Below are 20,323 nucleotides of genomic sequence, written 5' to 3'. Positions count from 1 at the left end.
AATTGTGGGATTTTGTTATTGCAGTATATAGAAGTTATTAAAAGAGTAAGACAAGCCTGAATGGTTGTTTTGGTTGAAAAATAAATAGGATTAAAAATATGACTGTACTCATTCCAGTTTCAACTCTCTCGTCCTATTCCATGTAATAAAGTAAATATTAGTTATTTGTTTTGGTATAAATGTGGAAAGAAAAAATTGAATCCTAAAACCTCAAAAAATGAAAAGGACTTAAAAAGACTTCTCCTTCAAACTGTACTATAGGAGAAATTGTCTCTAAAATGTCTCAGCAAGTGATCTGTCCAGCTTCTAACTGTCTGCCAAAGTAGCCCGTTGTGTTATTGGATAATTTTCATTGTTATGAAGTTTTCCCTTATGTCAATCTTAAATCTACTTTTATAGTTTCTTCCCATTTCTTCTATTTTTGCCATTTGAAGCCAAGCAGAATAATTTTGATTCCTCTTCTGTATGACAACCCTTGAAATACTTGAAGATCAAATACTTCTTCTTAAGTCTTTCTTCTCCATGCTTAAATATCCTTCCTTGGATATTTCCTTTTGTTTCATAGTTCCATTCCTCTTACCATCCTGGAGGTCACCCTTTTCTGGAGGCATTTTAATTTGTCATTAGCATTTTTATAATGTGGTCAGCAGAACTGAACATGGTATTCCAGCCCATAGTCTTGACTAAGATAAATGCTTACTAATTGACTATAGTTCTTTGACATCTGAAAAGGAAATCCCTCAATACTTATCTACATAGTCTGTCAAAACAAATTTCCACATTAACTGTGTCCAAACATGCATGTCTCTGCATTTTTAAGTTCATCACTTGTCTCTCAGGAGATTGACATGTTTCATCTTCATTCTTTTGGTCTTGTGCTTTTATTATATTGATCAATGTTTTAAAGTCTTTCAAAATTGTTTTTCCCTATACTACTGTTAGCATTTTAGAAATTGTTGTAGTTTTGATCATTTTATTCTATATTAGTTCATAAAGGCCTTCCTAGTTTTCTCTGAAATTGTCCTCTTCAGCATCTCTCTCTTTTTTTAACCAGTAGCAAATTGTTTTAATGATTACTGCTTTATAGTACAGTTTGAGATCTGGTACTATAAGACTGCCTTTCTTCTCACATTTTTTTATGTGATCATTTTTCAGTATTTCTCTTGAAATTCTTGACCTTTGTTCCTTTATGAATTTCATTTTTTTTCCTAGTTCTTTATTATTTTGGGAGTTTGGTCTTGAAGAAGTAAGTTGATTTGGCTAGTTTTGTCATTTTTGTTTGACCAGCAGGAGCAGTTAATGTTTCTAGGGTTATTTAGGTCTGTTTTCATTTCTTCAAAGAGTGTTTTTTAGTTGGATTCACATAATCCATGGATGAATCTCAGAAGCTGTACTCAAAAGCATTTTTTTTTTGTTACATACAGGGATGTTTATTACTTCTGTGGATTTATCTTATATCTTGCAGCTTTGCTAAATTATTAATTAATTTTAGTTGATTGTCTAGGTTCTCTATATGCACTATCATGTCTTCTATAAAAAGTGACTAATTTTGTTTTTTCTTTGCCAGTGCTTATTCTCTGTTATGCTTATTCCCTCAAATTCCTTTTCTAGTCTATATCTTTGGCTAGCATTTCTAACATTATGTTCATATATTAACAATGATAATGGACATCCTTGCTTTTACTGAAAAAGATTTGTAACCTTTTTCATTTACATATAATGTCTGTTCTTGCTCTGTTTAAATAAAAACTACTATATTAAGGAAAGGTCCATTTATTATAATTTCTAGGATTTTTTATATGATTAAATGTTGGATTTTGTAAAAAAGCATTTTCAGCATCTGTTGTTATCATATGGTTTTTATCATTTATATTATCAATATGGTTTATAAATTTATTGTCTTCCTTATGCTGAACCAACCCTACATTTCTGGTCAAGTCAGCAGGCATTTATTAAGTACCTGTTATTTGCCAGGTACTGTGCTAAGGCTATTGTTGTTGTTTATCCTTCATTCTCAAAGAGGCTCAGTGACATCAGGAGAGTGATGTCTTGACTTGCAAATGAGTTGGATTTAAATGAGGCAGGGCTGTGTAAAGGCATCAGCCTCACTCTCTCCTCTGGAGCCATCTGGGTCCAGTGGCAAGATATAGAGCAGGATGACTGGAGATAGCCCCTGGCCTTTTTAAGCTAAGGTCTTTCCCTGGTGTCAAGTTTGTCTGAGGCAACACCTATTCAGTGATTAAAGGCTAGGTAAGAATTGAGGCAAAAGATAGCCGAAAGATTCAATCTGGAAAGGGAAAACTCCTGGTTTCTGGCCAGAATGGAAACGATTGCTATTGATGTTCACTCTGAGCCATCAAACCCAAACAGTGAGTCAGTGAGGCTTAGGCAGGGACCTATTATTGGCCAATCAGTGAGAGCCAGAGTGATTTGGGTTTAAAGGCCAGGTACTGGGCTAAGCACTGGAAATACAAAGATAGAGTCCCTGCTGTCAAGGAGCTCACAGGCTAATTGTATAAATTCAAACTGGTTATAATATATAATCTTTTTAATATGTTGTTGCCTCCTTACTAACATTTTATTTACAACTTTTGCATCAGTAGTCTACATACAGTGGTCTATAGTTTCATTCCCTACTTTGTCTCTCTAGTTTGGGTATCAAGACCATATTTGTATCATAGAAAGAGTTTGGAAGCATGCTGTCTTCTCTTATTAATGCAGACAGTTTGTGTAGTAGTAGAATTAATTGTTCTTTAAATGTTTGAAATTACTTGTGAATCTCTCTGATACTGGTATTTTTAAGAGTTAATTATAATTTTCTAAGATGAACTCTGATAGGCCTGTTCATTTGAGGTATATGCCAGTTTTCAAAACAAATCAAAGGAGTGTAGAAACAAATGTCCCTTTCAGGATGAACAGCCAAAGTTTAATTGACAATCAGGGATGATTATGCCAGATCTGATAATTTTTGTCAGTCATTCTTTTTTTTTTAATTTATTTATTTTGATTTATCAACAATCACTTCCATTTGCTTTTGAGTTTAAAATTTTTCTCCCCCTCCCTCCCTACTACCCTCCCCAAGACAGCGCACACACAATCTGATATAGGCTATACACATACATTCCTATTAAACATATTTTCACATTAGTGATGTTGTAAGTAAGAATTAGAACCAATAGGAGGAACCACCAGAGAGAGGAAACAAAACTTAACAGAAGAGAAAAAAAAATAGCAAATAGTATGCTTCGATCTACATTCAAATTCCATAGTTCTTTCTTTGGAAGTGGATAGCATTTTCCATCACGAGGCCTTTGGAGATGTCTTAGATCCTTGTATGGCTGGGAAGGGTTAAGTTTATCAATATTAGTCATCGCACAACGTGGCTATTATTGTGTACAACATTCTCTTGGTTCTGTTAGTCTTCTTGACCTCCTAACTGCATTTAACACTGTTTACCACTCTTTCATCTCTGGGTTTTTGTGACATTACTTTTTCCTGGTTCTCTGCCTACTAATCTTTCTGCTGCTTCTCAGTCTTTGTTAGTTCATTTTCCATATCATGCCCCTTTATTTATTGGTATTCTCTATAGCTTTGTCCTGGGGTACTTGCTCTCTGAAACTCTTCATTCGTGTGTGTGTCTGTGTCTGTGTGTCTGTGTCTTTCTATGTGTGTGTACATATATGAGATATAAAAGATATGTAAACACACACATATACTCTCTTTCTCCATCTCCCTTCCTCCCCCCCAATCCTTTTGGTGACCTCATAAGTCTAATTATCATTTATGCATATGACTATCAGATCTACCAATCCATCCATAGTCTATCCCTCAGTTCTCACAGTACCATCAAACATTATGAACTGGATTTCCTAGAGACATCTCAATTCAACATGTCCAAAACATAATTTATTCCCCCAAACTCATCCTTTTTCTACTAGTCACCACCATTCTTCCAGTCTCCTAAGTTTGTCACCTTGGCATTTTCTTTGACTTCTCGTTTTCCCTCACCCTACATGTACAGTTATTTGCCAAATCTTGCAATTTCCACTTCCACAGTAGTTGACTCCTCCCTGTTTACTCAGCTCGGATCTTAGTTTAGGCCCATCTTTTGCCTAGAATTCCAGTGGACTCTTAATTGGTCTTCCTGCTTCAAGTCTTTCCTTACTCCAATCACCCTTCACACAGCTGCCAAAATAATTTTCCTTAAATACAGATTGAATCATATCAGTCCCTTACTTAGTAAATTTCATTGTCTCCTTATGGCTTCTAGAATAAAATGTAAACTTCACTATTTGACTATTGAAACTCTTCATAACCTGGTCTCAACCTGTCTTTCCAGTCCCATTGTATAGTAATCCCCCTTCTGCTCTCTACAATCCAGTCAGGTTTGCATTATCTGTGCTTCTCACACTATATTTACTGTTTATGAGACAAGTAAGCCAAACTACCTGAAGCACGCAGACACCTAAGAAAAGACAGGAGACAGAATGTTCCACTCAGGTCATTCTTAATGCAGTTCAGGATCCTGAACTGAAGAGCCCTGGAAATAATAGTGCTAGTGAGACCATCAGCCCTGCTTTCAGTCTGGGCCCAGCATTCATATATGCACAGTGCCTGGAACATAGTGGGCACATAATAAATGTTTGTTGTTTGATTAGTTGATGAGGCAATTTCACTTCGAACAAGGGGACTACCCTTACATTTCGCTCTTTCTTCTGTTGACTCTGTTGTTTCACCGGTGGGATCTTGTTAAAGGTTAAGATTGGTACTGAGACTCTGTCACCGTATTTGTAATTCTGGCTATCCAACAACAGGAATAAAAAAAACTCTGAAAATAGAGCGCCCTGTTTTCCTAACCTGTGTCATTATCTCAGTGGTTGCTAGATGTTGTTATATCTGTTATGTAAGGGAAGGATGGCACCTCTGGTTTCTTTAGGGTTCCCATTAACACCTAAATGAGTCCTCTGCATATAGGTCTTTGGCATGTGTGTTTTGACTAACTGCTGAATCAAGTGCGTATTACAGAAATAGTAATTTCCTATTAAATTTTTATTGTTAAATTTAAGTTTTTGTATGGCCTTTTAGTAAACTTGCTTAGAGACCAGCTACAGGAAGTGGTATCAGAATGCCTTGGAGCAATGCTTCTGAAACTAATTTGGCTCCAGAACAATTTGGAGAGTTGATGGAACTTGGTTTCCAGGGGACCTTGAGATAAAGAGTACTTCTAGGATGAAATGACATCTGGAAAAATCAGGAAACAGAATAATGAAAATGTATTAATTTCATACTGAAAAAACCCCAAATATGTTTTGATAAGTAATTGCATATTTTAATGGGTTGTTTTAGGGTTTTTTTTTTTTGGTGAAAATTTTCTTTTTGTTGAATCTTCTCATGGAACTTCCATTCATATCACACAGAAACAAATTTTTGTAGGCTAATGTATGGAAAATGCTGATTTAGAGATACCTAAAATGGCACTACTGCTAGAGTTGCAGATCTTATTTTAAGTTGTGACACTATTTTGAAACTGAAATTTTTATAGCTAAACTTTAAAATCGAATCCTGTTGATATATGTGTTGCTTGATAATGAAGATCTTGTATTTTTTTTTTTATAGGCTACAAAATTTGGATCCCAAGCAAGTCAAAAGGTAGTGAAATGATAACTTTTGCATCTTGATTATGCTATTTGTATAATTTTCTGGTGCTTTTCTAATTCCTTTAAAGCAGCATTCGGTGGATTCAAATGAGTACATCAGACCCCATCATTATTTATAGTAGCTGTTGCCATTCTCTTTTCAGACGTAGTTTGTTCACAACCTCACTAGTCATACTTCAGAGTTTAGTTTAATAAATTTCATCTTGGAGACTGTAACCAATGATAGGTGATTACACCTCCCTTTTGCTCCCTAGTAAACGCATAATTGATGGACTGAAATTTCTACTGTAAAACTGAATAAAACTACTGTCTTATGTTCACACGTGATTGAAATAAAATTCTTTTAAGAGGTAGTCATTTAAAAATTTTATATTTGTAGCCATTTAAAAATCTTTTTAAAAATAAAAAGCACATTATAGTTTACAAGGATATAGAACATCAGAAAGTCCATTCTTTAAATATCCTATAATTTTATGAAGTCCTGTAAGCAAGTATGTTAAAAGACTGCATGTGCTTAGGGCATTGTATGAACTAAATTAACCCCACATGGAACAAAATTGAAGAATTTTAAGACACTAATGGAATTAAACTTCACCTGTAAAGGTGCAACAGTGTACACTCTTGTTTAGTTAAAATACATGGGCAGTGAAGCAAATTGTGCCTAGTTCTGATTCAGATACTGCACAGAGCACTTGAAAATTCAAACACAAAAAAGCCAGGCTCAAGTTACGCCCTTGAAGTTTTTCTAGAAATAAAAGTTCCTCCTTTTGTAATGAGAGCAGATTTTAAAAGACAGATTGTATCCTTACACAGATTTAGGTTTGCCCTGGATTTTTAATCTCAGGGTCTGTTCTGTTCCTTTTATTTTCATCAAATAATCTCAAATTCTTGAGATCAAAAAATTTAAGAGTTTGATTAAGACAATTTACATTCATCATCAGTATTATTGTTTTCTGTTAAAACTTCAGAATGGACCATCAGAAATGACAATTCTGTACTGCTCGCATGTGTGGCAGGTATGGGATCCAAAATTTAGTCAGATATTTGCCTCCTAGTTTGAATGAAGCAAATACTATATACATAGACCATGGTTCTACCCTGCTGCCTTATAATTATGGAAATACGGTACAAGTTAAGATTTGCCATGTACAAAACACATTTTATAAAGTGTTCCATTAGCAAGAGTGTGTTTAGAGAGTATTGTTTTCTTACAACACTCTCATTCTGAATCTTGGCATACCTGGCAGTTGAAATCCACTTACTAACCATAACTAGAAGTGTATTTAGTGTCAGCAGCCATATTTAACTGCCAGTAAAATCTATCACAATTTCATGTCCATTGAAGGAAGTTCACCTTGTCAGTAGATGATATAAATAGAAATGAATTTTAACACTTAACCTGCTTGTGAAGTGCTTCCAGTTTTTGCTAAATACTGCTTCTACTTTCCTTGCTCTCTTTCTCGTTTTCTTCTCTGCCCCCTTTCTTGGGTCAAGTTTTGGGGCTACAAACAGCAACCAGAGCCGGTAAAGCCCTCACGTACATTCTTGTGCATGGGCCCATACCACTATTTGTGCTGGTGTATGCTTATTGCTGTTGGGCTGTGCACTGCTCTTCATTAGCTTTTTTGCAATTTTTGTTCATTGTCTTAAATTCTGTTGTGTGCCTCATTTTATATGTTTTAGCCTAAGTAAAGTCATTTTGAACTATCATTTTGAACTGCTTGTACAAATAACCTGCCCTCATGAGCGTTTAGTAAATCTGAAAATGTGGCAGTGGTAGCTGTGTGATCTGTGGAGTGATGCTCACAGCTGTGTTCACTAGTTCTCGAATGACCTGTTCTAAACAAGCTAGCCTCAATTTTTTTGTGTGACAACCTCTAGAAGGTCTTTTTGAAACTTAGTTATTGAGTTATGGTTTAATTAAATAGTTTGATTAGCATTGTGCTTATGTCATAGAATCAGAAGATTTGGAAACTCATATCAGAAAGATGAAATTCCTTACCCAAGATTACACAGGTATTAAATAGCAGAGTTAGAATTTGAACCTAGGTTCTCTAACCTCAAATCTAATGCTTTTCCATTTGATTTGGATTGATGAACTCAGATATATTTTTTACAGCTCCCATATTTTGAATTTAATTCCCAAATAATTTATTTTAAAAAAAATAAAAACTACGTATCAACTTATAGCCTTTGAATAAAAGAAAAGACTTTTTTTTTTTAAATACAGCTGCTCTCTAAGAGGCTTTCTACAATGATTGAATAATTCCTGGCTACTATCATTTAGCAGTTCTGCCTTTTGTAATACTAGATTCCTGGTGAGCATCTCTTCCCTTTTTCAGTGGTTTCTTAGTATATGCTAAAAAGTGGCTCATTTTGTTTCCCTATCATTGCCAGTGCTATTTATTCTAAAGTTGGCTTTATTTGAACTGCTTAAAATTAGGCCATATTTATTCTAAAGTTTGCTTTATTTGCACTGCTTAAAATTAGGCCATCTTAAATCTTCTTTGTTCTGAAGGCCAATTTGAGGGCCTTACAAGCAGTTTAGTTAAGAAGAAGAGTTAAGGGCAGGATGAAAAATTCAAATACTGAAGTTGTTGCTTTTTGTAGGCATGAGTGAGGCTGTACTTTTCATAAGACTTAGCATTTGCTCCTTTTTTATCCCTTTTGTTTCCACTTCCCCCAGACCAACTGTATTTAAGTGATAACATTATTTGTATGGGGCATACAATTTATTTAACCTTTGGTTTTCTTCCCCAATGAAAGGCACAAGATAGAAAGTACAAAATTTATTTCCTCCCACAATATTTTCATATTCTTGCAGAAAAAAAGAATGTGTAAGTTATAAAACATTATTGATGTCCTTTGACATGGGTATGGATTCTGTTATTGCCTAGTAACAAGGATTTTGAAACTATTATTAGATGCTCTTGCGTGCATCACAGGAAGCTATACTTAGGTGTTAAAGAAGGAATATATTTCCTGGATGGAAAGTAAGCCCTGTAGGGCTGATGATAATCAGGATAATTGACAGGAAAGGTTGGAAGCAGAATATAGTTCAGAATTACAAGACTGCCTTGAATGGATGGGGATGTTAAATATCTGTGTCAATCTTTGTATATCTGTGCATGTGTATATCTCTTTAGCTTGAATGCTTAACCAGAGAGGCCATCTTTATGGGCTTAGGGTGGAGGGTACACTTGCTTCCTAGCTAATTCATATGTACCTTGTTTAAGCTTTTGGGGGCAAGAGAACTAATTGGGATTTTTGCCTTATAACATTTTTTCAGAGTATTATGACATATTCTTAGCTGCGTAGCTACCCATCCATTGCTTTTGTAATGCTATGCTTGAGTCTTTTCTGTGTCATTGGTGATTCCTGCATACCAGCTTCTTAAAGGCAGTGAATGTTGGCTGTATTTATATAAAGGAAAATATAACTGACTAATTTTTATTTGCTTTATTTTAAATAGGCTTCAGAGTTAGGTCACAGTTTAAATGAAAATGTTCTCAAACCTGCACAGGAAAAGGTAACTTTGGCAACCAGTAAATAACTTAGACAATCATTGTTCTGTAAGAAAATAATTTTCGTCAATTGTCGTTTCACAAGTAGCTAGCTACATAGTAGCTAGTTACATTTAAATGTATCATTTCTGCTTTGGACCAGTTAAGTGTTCATTTCCATTAGATGCTTGTAGCATCAAAAGTTTTTGTGGCAACAGTGTTTCCATTTTCGGTTTGTATTGCCTTTAAATCTTGTGATGCAAACTTTTATTTTCCTTCACTTTATGCCTGGTAATGTCAGGACCACTGTTCCAGTCAAGGATAAATGAGATACAAAATTTAACCTATGAATGACACCTGTAAATAATTGCACACATCAGTGCTATGTAGTGCTAGCTCCACGTGGGAGATTGTTAATCAAGAGAACAAAGCAAGCTGTAGTGATGGGTTATGCAGATCATTTAAATCAGGAGTCAGCAGTCATTACTCTAGTAGGTATACCTCTGATAGACCTACCAGAAAAAGCAAGGGAAAATGAAAAAAAAAAGGGAGAATTAGAAAAGGAGAAGAAAAAGAGGATGAAGAGAAAAAGACAGGTACATGGTAAGATGGTGGAGAGAAAGCTGTGGGTAGTTGCTGGCATTCCTTGGTTCATAAGATCCTAGATTTAAAGATGGAAGCTTCCTTAGAAGCCATCCAATCCAACGCCATCATTTTATAGATCAGTACATCTTAAATTTTTTCTATTTGTGCCCCCTTTTTGCCTGAGAAATTTTTACGTGACCCCAGGTATGTAGGTATATAAAATAGGTATATAAATCAAATATTTGTTGATAATAAATCATGAAGGAATTTATCTTAGAACAATTCTTTCGTATACATAGAATTTTGCCATTTATTAAAGATGAAGGCAAATTTGCGTACTAATGTAAAAACACTGCAATTGATAACATACAATAGTCTTGAATCTGAGCTGAAGTGTTTCTGGCAGCATGCGCAGTGCAAAGTACGCATGTCGTGTTTTCAGAACCAAGGCTTCGGTGAAATTGTGCAGTGCAACACAAGCAAGTGCTGCCAGAAACACCGTGGATTCATTATGTGTTTGGTTTTGAATTAATTTTTGGTTGTTGTGCATTCAGAAACCTTTCACTGTTGCCAAATCTTTTTTACGACCCACACATTCAGTTATGCGACCCCATATGGGGTTGTGACCCACAGTTTAAGAAGCAGTGTTAAATATATAGATGACAAAACTGGCTCAGAGCAGTTAAAATGACTTGTCTTTAATCATGTGGGTGGTATCAGTCAGAGGCAAGATTTGAACCTAGGCCTTCCTAACTCCATGTTCAGTCCCCTGTCCACCGTACTAGCTACTCTATTGTGATGATGGCCAGCTTCTGCCTTAAAAATTAGTTTAAAGTTGAGACAGTACCCTGCACAGAGAAAATAAGATCAGAATAACCCGGGGGTCGAGATCAGACCATTCATCTGTAGAATACCCTTCCTTTTTCTTGGGGAGGAAACAATTTCAAAAAGCATTTGAGGGAACAAAAACTCCCTCAAAGCTCACCCAGTTCTGTTCTCACCTGAAATATAGAGTAGTTCTTTTCCTCTGTGACAGGAGCTATATCTGCTTTTCTGCAGGACAAAATAGCATTTAAAGAATTAAGAACAACATTTTCATGCCAAAATTGAAAGATTTAACTGTGCTATATTTCCTTAATGCATAAATCAGAGTTCTTAGTGTAATACTGAATAAGAAAATTGAAAGGTGATTTAGAGGCATCTCCCTCTTCCCCCTTTTTGCTTAAGAAGCACTCTTCTAAAATGTTGGTAGTAAAATTTGGGGAGTTTATCCATACATTTTAATTGTTTTTTAATTTGATCTCTTCCTTTTTTTAAGATTAGAGGGAAACATTTTTTGCTATTGTGTTTCATAACTAATTGCTGACATTTTGATTCACATAGGTGAAAGAGGGAAAGATTTTTGATGATGTGTCCAGTGGGGTATCTCATTTGGCAACCAAGGTAGGGAATGGTCTTGCCTGTCAACAGCCAGGCACAAATGTTAAGCCAGTCTCCATAACCTGTTTTCGCACTGTAAAGACTTAAAGCACCTTAAGCATTTCTTTCTCCTGAAAGGAAGAAGTAATGTCACTTCTTGCTATTCATTTTGACTGTTAAATTCCTCCTTTGCTAATTCAGGAGGGGAAACATTGATACTGTGACATCTGCTTTATGCCTAAGAGGCCTTGTCTGTCAAGGCCCACGGTGGGCTATCTAGTGGTACTAGTTTCTGTGTACTTGAGGGATATGGAGACAGCTTAAACTAAATATATAGACTTTTAAAGGTTATTAACATCTATTACCTCTTTTCTTCCTCTTATCTTGCTGTCATTGATTTGTTATTCGGTAAGTGCTCTAACTATCCATTTGGGATATGCCTTGCAGGGCTTTACTAAAGTACCTGTCACTTCGGTTAACTTTAAGTTCAAAAGAGTAAATTATTAACCTAAAATCAATATTGAGGATGTGTGTACATTGTCCTGTTTCCCAGCAAAAGATCCTCTGTCTCCTGGGGAGTATCCTGGTTTTTGAACAGTTTGCTGTTTTAAAGCATGTAGCATTTGCAGATGTTTATTAGCAAAGACTGACCATTGAATGATTGGTATCAGATGTTGCCATAATTATTTGGAAGTTTTGATATTTTATTAAAGTAAATGTTAGTGAATAGACTTTCTAGACACAAATGAATTCTTAATGTTGGTAGCTAAAATGAACTACCATTTATTTTCATTCTTATGCTAGGAACTCTCACTTCCTAATAGACTCATTTTTTATTATTTTCCCGTTGCATGCTCTATTGTACTTTGATTTACAATTCACCTGTTCTGTTATTTTGAAGTGATTAGTGATGCAGTGGATATGGTGTTGGGCCTGGAATCAGGAAAACCTGAGTTCAAATTTGACCTCAGACACTTCCTAGCTGTGTGATCCTGGGCAAATCACTTAACCTTTGTTTGCCTTAATTTCCTTAACTGTAAAATCAAAATGATAATAATAGCACCTGCCTCCCAGTGTTACCATGAAGTTCAAATGGAATGATAACTATAACAATAATAATAATCATAATAAATGTAAAGCACCTACCCTGACACACAGTAGCTGCTATATAAATGCTTTAGTCCCTTTCTTGGAATTGAATTACTTGCTAATTTTCTCTTACATTTCACTACTGTGGAATTAAAAGAATGATGTTTAAGAAAGATTATTGCAGTAAGCTACTGCATTTTATCTAGAATAGTTAGGGGTTGTGAACTGCTCTGCTTAATTCAATAAAACCCCTTCACAGTTGGGGGCCGTTTCTTATATATCTTTTTTAACCTTCATAGTGCCCAGCATAGGACCTTGCACATGGTAGGTACCCAGTAAAAGTTCCTTAAATGTAACTGAATTTATTTAACTGGGAATTGCCATACATGCCATTTATGAGTTATTAATTTCTAGAGAAGGAGAATGCAAAATATACTTATCACTAAAACTGATAACTTATCACAAAACATGCTCTTCATTTGATTCAGAAGACATCAGGGTACATAATGATGAACATTTTCATTGTACTGTAGTATGTAAAAGAAATGATGATTACTTGAACTTTTGGTCATCTGAAATTCTAGATGAAAGGGAGTTTACTTTGTAAGTATGCTACTTTTAAAGAGGATTTTGTGTCCCTGTATCTTTTGAAACAGCTGAGTAAATTTCATGTTATGTTAGTGTTATAAATTATTTGACTAAATTTCAAACTTTGGAAGATTTTTGGTTTTAGTTTATCATCAGTATGTGAAAATTTCAAGGGTAGAATCTACCCTTATCCCCAGTTCAGTGCTATAGCAACCATTAGCAAATATTAGGTGGTGATACTGATTGATGTTAAGGACAATGTGAAAGTGCTCAAAGGTAAGAAAAAAAAAAGATCTGAGATATATTTTGTACATTATTCTATTCACTGTTTTTTGTTTAGGGTTTAATTTTTTTCTGATTATTAAACATTATTGCATTAATTAAAATCTGAGTTTATGTAATGTTCAAGAGGAATTTAAACATGACGAAGTCTGTCATTTCTTCCAGGTTCAGGGGGTTGGCAGTAAAGGATGGAGAGATGTCACTACCTTCTTTTCAGGAAAAACAGATGAGCCCTCAGAGAGGTATGCTTCTCTCTCTTCTGCCTCTTTTTATTTTCTTTGTTAATTTTGTCCTTCACGTAAGTAATTTCTTAAGAATATTAAGACTGTCTCCTCTTTTAAAGTCTTCTGATATTTCTCTGGCACAGGGATGACTATCGATTCTTGAAAGGCTATAGCAGTGGAGTGCAAGCTCTGGCAGTTCCTAGTAAGCTGGGAAGGCTACAAGTTAGATGTGTCTATTATCTGAAGATCATTCTAGCTAAGTGCAGAGAGGCTTATCACCAGAAGATTGGCTGCCAGCTAGTGATCTTTTATTTTTAGCCACAGAAACTCAGGACAGCCAAATATCTACTAAGGTGTGGAAGGGTTAAAATTTATTTCACTGGTAGTGACACTTATACTAATGAGGTTATGAATGTTTTGAATTTTAAAGAAATAAATGCTTGCAAGTTAGATAATTTAATATATAGTCCACAAATACATTTCATACAATCTCAGATTTAGATTTGGAAAGGATCTTAGTGACCATCTAGTTTAAGCCAAACACAAAAGGAATCCTCATTAACATGCCCAATAAGTGGTCATCTAGCCTCTGCTTGAAGATGTATAAGGAGAAGAATATATTTGCTATTTGATTTTAGTGTTCTTTGTATTTTGCTTCTTTATATCTTTCTATTTTAGGCAGTCAATAAACATTTATTCATTAATTTGCCTACTGTGTGTCAGGCACTGTGCCAAGCACTAGGAATACAAAGAAAGGTAAAAGACAATCTGTAAACAACAGAGTGGTCAAAACAGATTCCAAAGTTAAAAAAAAAAATTCAGGACATAGAAGTAATTGAGGTCCTCTGCATCTTGGTTTAGTACCTTTACAAGGATGCACAATAAACATTTCTATCAAAAACAAATACTTCATTGTATAAAGAGAGCTGTTTGTGCACATGTACTAGAATTTTCTTAAGCTTTGTAGCTGGAATACCCAACTTGCTGCCTTTTTTTTTTCCTTTTGCCTTTGATATTCCAAAGACATACTGAAATTAGTCAAAAATTACATTTCAAATGTAGAAGTGTGATCCAGACTGATGATTGCTGAGAATCCAGAGCAGGAGGTAATACCAATGGTCAGATTGCTGCGGTCTGAACAAGAGCTCCCTTTGTAAATTATATGGAATGTTAAGTTCACTTTCTTCAAAAACTTGCTGTATATATTTTTTAAAAACACTTTATCTATAGCTGAAATGGGCAAGTAAATGATCAGCTGCAAAGCACCTCACACTACAGAAGTGTTTGATTTAGACTTGTTCTCTGTGTTTGTTTTAGAAAGAAGAAAAGCATCCATACAAAAATTGAACACCAACTTTGCCTATGTATTCTAGCCCATCTGAGTTTGTTGTCTTTGTACCGAGCTCAGGACTTGATGGAAAAGACCTCTCGAGTCATTTCTAGTTCTTTTCTTCTAAAATGGCAAAATTTAAGGTTGAAGTTCTTGATTTTAGTTCCAACCCAATATGTGGTTTGTAATTTTTCTTTCAAAATATGAACACTGACTTAGCCATAATTTTTTTAACTGAAAAACTCATATAGCTAGAATATTTGTTTTGTAATCTTTTTTTTTAAAAGATTGAAAAACATATTTAGTGTTATAGTCTGTTCTTTGAAAATTGCTGATCACCATATGGCATACATAATAATTTTCAATCAACTAGAGCATTCTTTTTCCCAACCATTCGTTTAATGTGCCATCTTTTAGTGAAAGTATTTTCTTTGAAGGTCATAATAATTAGGTAAGACCTAAAAGTTATGTGAAATGCTGATGTGTTTAAATTGCTAATTTTCAAAGAATGGTATTTAAGTTTTTTTTCCTCCTTCTTTCTCTTTAAAAGACCACCTGAGGGTGGTAGTTACCAGAACAGTGGAGGAGGACACTACCAGAACAGTGCTATAGATCAGCATTTCTGGGAAACTTTTGGAAACTCAGATCTTCCCAAGACCCATAAATCACCTAGCAGTGACAGCTGGACATATGCAGACAATTCCACAGAGAAGAAGAGCTCAGATAGCTGGGATATCTGGGGCTCAGGAACAGTCTCCAACAACAAAAACAGTAATAACAGCGACAGCTGGGAGAACTGGGAAACCAACTGGGAAAGTGCTGGAGGGGAGGGCAAAACTACTAAGGCCCCGAAGAAGGCAGCCAAAGCAGCAGCATCCTCCGACGAAGGGTGGGACAACCAGAACTGGTAGACACAGCCCTGGCTGCTGGTGGAGAGAAATCCCCCGATGGTTAGAGGTCATCTTGTGCTTAGTCTTCATTTTTCCCAATGTCTGTTTTACCTGAGACAAAATAACCCACGAAGCAAAGTGAGATTCCTTAGGTGATTCAGCACGGCCATTGCTCTCCAGTCATCACAGCTCTTTGCAGGCACCTGAGCTCTCCTGAGCCACTGTTTTGAAGCCAGATGACTTTCTTCAGGTGTCCTGCCCCAGAAACATCCAGTTCAAAAGTGCAAGCACTTTCTTGTGGGCCTGTACTGCATGTGCAATTTTTCTAGAATTTCTTGTGCAGCCATCATTCTAATGATGTGTTAGAGAGAGTCCAGGACAGGATGATGTCATCACGGTGCAAGAGAAAGAACTACAGTTCTTTGAATGAAGAATGAAAGACATTCATTGGAATGACACTAAATAAAACATCTTCCTGAATTGTTGGGACTGAATGAAATTATGTGACATGTTTTTGATCTTGTATGAAATGTCTTTTTAAATTGAAATGCCTTTTAAGTTTAAAGGGTTTTGATTTATTTTTTTCATTGTTCTCTAGAAAGAATTCCTAGAGTTGGAAAACTGAAAAATATAGAAAGCAATATCATGACAACACTGACCTTTGGCCATCCTGCCCCTATTTGGATGTCCACATAGTCACTGTTGCCTTTTCTCTGTCTCTTAACAATTTCAGATCCGTATGCCCATTGTTCAAATCCCTCAGGTTGATAATATTTATAATGCAAAACTTAACTTAAAACATTATTACAAAAGAATACTCTTCTGCCATTCCTTTTTACCTTTCTACTCTAACTTGCTAACATGAACACTCTAATTAGTAACTTTTTCCTTAGCATTTCTCACAGTAGCTGTTTTGAGGTCTCTTTACCACTGTCACATCCCTGGATTTGAACTTTAAATCGTTGTTAATACCATAAAGGAATGCAAGTGGGACAGTATCAAAATGAAAGGAGTAAAAATAAGAAACCATTAAATAAAATGGCAAACCACTTTGGATTCAAATATAAATGTTATTTTTAATCTCCATTCTGGCTCTCCAAAGCTAGTTTTACTTTATTTGTTGTAAAGCTAGTCATTAGAATAACCTCTGCTTTCTTTTGCTTCCTGCCTGCTTGCTCTGGGTTATACCTAAGAAAGTGATTCTGTTTTTATTCTTTCATGCTAGTGCTGTAGTTCATTCATCAGTGTAGTGAGCATTAAATTTTAATTCTGACTGTGATTATAACAAAATTGCCCAAAAGAATAATTTTATAGGGAAATGTACCAGAGAAGCAGATTTTTACTATTCTAAATATGTGACTGTGCTTTTCTCTAGGCATCCTACAAATTTTCTTTGCTGTTTAAGTGTTAATATAGCTTTTTTAAAATCAGTTTTGGAACTCATGTAAACCTCCAATCATGGTGCCATGGATGAAAATCCTCCTCAGAAAATGTGACACCCTTTTAAACCTTTGACTGACTTTCATAGAACTTTTACACTCCCAAGAGGAGTGATATTTATTATCTACGCAAGCTTGTTCATGTTAACTCTTTGGTATTGAAAAATTTGGTCAAAAACCACAAGGAAGGATTCCTTTTTTGGGGGGTGGAGGTGGGAAGGGCATTCCTTTCAAATCATAATTGTACTAGATCTTGGTTACCTAGGCAGTGTCAGGTTTTGAAGATGGAAAAATCATACTTTGTATATTTGAAGTTGATGCCATTGCTGTCACTGCACCATTTTCTCCTGTTTCAAATTAACATTTAACTCTTTGATGTTTTGATTTTGATTTTTTTATTTTTTTTTATTCTGCTATCTTTCCTTTTTTAAGTGTCTTCTCTATGTCTACAGTTACTGAATCTTCTAGTGAGCTATTTTTACTTGTCCATATGGGAGTTTTGTTTGGTTTAAATGTACTAGTTTAACTGAAACCTTCTTTCCACCACCTCTGTAGTCTTCTACATGGAGACCTCTTTTAGACAAGGAACAAAATAGATCTTAACAAAACAGATCTGTATTTTGATGATAGGAATTTCTGTCATGATGGCCAAGATTCTTTGCTCTTTTAGGAATGCCTAGCCTTTTTTCATCCATCCTGTCATTTTGTTTGGAAGACTCCGCAGTTTAAGTGCATGTTAACATGAAATAATTTGATTGATTGTCCGTTAATCTTTTTGCATCAACTTTTACCTCTTTATCACTTGTCATCTGCAGATTTTTGAAACAGTAGTGCATGTAACCTGAAAGCCTTGTTGTCTGACTTAAATATGAAGTGTTTTCCCCCCCTTTCTTGACTAGCAGTATATATATATTGTATGATGGTAGCAGTATTCATGTGAACAGAAGTCACTCAGTGGATTGGGTCATCTAATTGTTGTTGAAATTATCCATCACCTCAAATGATCCATGGACATTTTGACTTTCTGTGTGCTTTCTTATTATTGAATTTTATCGATCACCTTCCCATATCAAGATAGACTTTTAGATGAGCAAAAATCTTTTGCATGTTCTTTTTGTTTTAACATTCCATTTCTTTATCCTTTTGTGCTTATGTTAATATTTAGGCCCATCAGTAACTATTTCATATTTCTAGGATTTATGTAAGTCTAAATCAATTCATGAAGTGGAATATTTTTAGCCCATACCTCAGTGAAGCACAACTTGATGAAAGTGAAGTTTTTCTAGAAGAAAAATATTCCTGAGGCTGAATGCTCCAGGAGGTATGGTTGGCAGTCACCAAGTATTGCTATAAGTGTTTGTTCAAATAGCATTTCAAAGGAGTGTATGAGTAGGCCAGTAATAAAAACAAGTCAACTTTCAGTTTAGGAATTTGTGTGTGTTTTTAAAACAGGGTGAAACTCAAATTCTTCTCTCCAAATAGAGTAATAGTTTGGGAGAAGAATAAAGCCTCTTGATGGATATTGAGAAGCCTTTGCCTTTGGAAATCTTTTTATGACCTGGGTGAAGTAGGTCATAATTCTATTCCAGTGCCTAGTAGGGATGTCACATTCTTTAGGGGAATCATTTGCTCTGATTAGTATCTCTTGCTCTTTGGATTAGGTGGTTATGAGGAGTTCATGGGCCATCTTGATACCAATCCAGTCGTGATATGGAGACACTTCCTACTTGTTTGGCATCTGTTTTCTACAAAACCGTAATTGCTGTATTAAGCTAAGATGACAAATTACAGTTAAAAGGAAGTCAAGAAGAATTTTACATTATGGGGCAGCTAGGTGGTGCAGTGGATAGAGCACTGGCCTTGGATTCAGGAGGACCTGAGTTCAAATCCGGCCTCAGACACATAACACTTACTAGCCATGTGACCCTGGGCAAGTCACTTAACACCATTGACTAGGCCCCCCCCCCCAAAAAAAATTTTTTTTACATTACGTGAATGCTAGTATGTAGGGACTAACCTGTGTACTTTGAAGTCATAGGTAGCAGCTTTCTGGTGGCATCTTGGAGAAAGAACAAACTCTGGAGAAGTTCAAGTAATTGAGCCACCAGGTGTGGCACATTTGTCTTCCAGTGTTCCCAAACCAGAATACTGTAGAAGAGCCTAGCCTTTTAAAATTGGCTTTAGCTTTTTGTTGCTGTTGTTTTTGTATTAGCTCTTGAATTTTTCAAAGTTGTTTTTTTGGTTTTTATTTTCCCCCATCTTTTGGTGTCAAGGATAACACTGTTACCTTTTTTTCCAGTCCAGACTTTGTGACATTCCTCTGGTAGGTGAAGAATTTATGTTATGATTGTAATAATTGTGCAATATCTTAATAAGTGTGAATGAATTTGCCTTTCTTCTTATCTAATCCAGGAAGTAAAATTTTAAGGTGCAGTCTCCCTTTTTGAGATTAGAGTAATAAACACCTCACTTTCAAAGTTGTATTGTTCCTCTAGGGGAAAGTTTGAAGGAATTCCTAGTACTAATCAAAAAGTGGATTCCAAAACCAGTTTCCAGAATGCTGTAATAGAATGGTCAAATGTGACCTTCATTGTATATTAAAGAAAACAGTTCCTTCTCTCTGTAGTTGCAGATAATTTTATAACATGCTATCCAAGAGAAGGGGAGACTGTAGCTTTAATTTTCTTGGCCTGTTTTTGTGGTGTTTTAGGGATTTGGAAATTTAAATGACTGGTTATTCTGTTCTATAAAAATGATATTGGACTTAAACTGCCATGTCATCCTTTAAATGAGCATTACAATAAAGCAAAGAGAAATAGATGCAGTTGTTTGAGTGAATCTCCCTGCCTCATCAGTAGGAGAATGTGTGTAGGCATAGGTAAGACATATAAATTTCTGTGAAATGTAGGAGTATTTCTTAAATTCCCCTTCTGAGGTGAATGAGATAGAGCACAGCTCAGGATAGAGATCTGGCCTTGAAGCCAAGAAGATCTAGGTTGTAGTCCCACCTCTGATAACATACTGGTTCTGTAACCCTGAGCAAATCACTTAACTTCTCAGTAGTCTAGGCAACTTTCTAAGAATATTAGTAGCAGAGAAGGTGTCAACCTGCATCGGTAGACATAATTTTCTATACCAATGAAATCAGAGGCCGCATTACCGTTATCTCTCACACCCTATTCCTGCCATATCTATAGCCAAGGCCTGTCAATTTCACCTTTGCAATGTCTCAGAAATTACCCCTTTTCTCCTCTGACTCTGCCACCATTCCCATGCAGGTGCATCACCTCACACCTGGACTATTGTAATAGCCTGCT

General features: G+C 35.6%; 1 protein-coding gene across 1 annotated transcript in view; it reads left to right on the top strand.

Moving 5' to 3' along the window:
* Nucleotides 1–18,427, top strand: part of ARFGAP1 (ADP ribosylation factor GTPase activating protein 1) — a 33,857-nt gene extending 15,430 nt beyond the window's left edge. Inside the window, exons 9-13 of the mRNA XM_027851879.1 lie at nucleotides 5,617–5,649; nucleotides 9,130–9,186; nucleotides 11,129–11,188; nucleotides 13,289–13,365; nucleotides 15,228–18,427. Of these exons, the coding sequence (XP_027707680.1) occupies nucleotides 5,617–5,649; nucleotides 9,130–9,186; nucleotides 11,129–11,188; nucleotides 13,289–13,365; nucleotides 15,228–15,588 (588 nt within the window). The 3' untranslated portion in view covers nucleotides 15,589–18,427. The remainder of the gene's footprint in view (nucleotides 1–5,616; nucleotides 5,650–9,129; nucleotides 9,187–11,128; nucleotides 11,189–13,288; nucleotides 13,366–15,227) is intronic.
* The last annotated feature ends 1,896 nt before the right edge of the window (nucleotides 18,428–20,323 follow it).

Source organism: Vombatus ursinus, unplaced genomic scaffold (assembly GCF_900497805.2).
Source record: "Vombatus ursinus unplaced genomic scaffold, bare-nosed wombat genome assembly UNPS02000580.1, whole genome shotgun sequence".
Taxonomy (NCBI): Eukaryota; Metazoa; Chordata; class Mammalia; order Diprotodontia; family Vombatidae; genus Vombatus; species Vombatus ursinus.
Note: the sequence above shows the minus strand (reverse complement) of the source record. Positions and strands in the feature narration are given on the sequence as shown.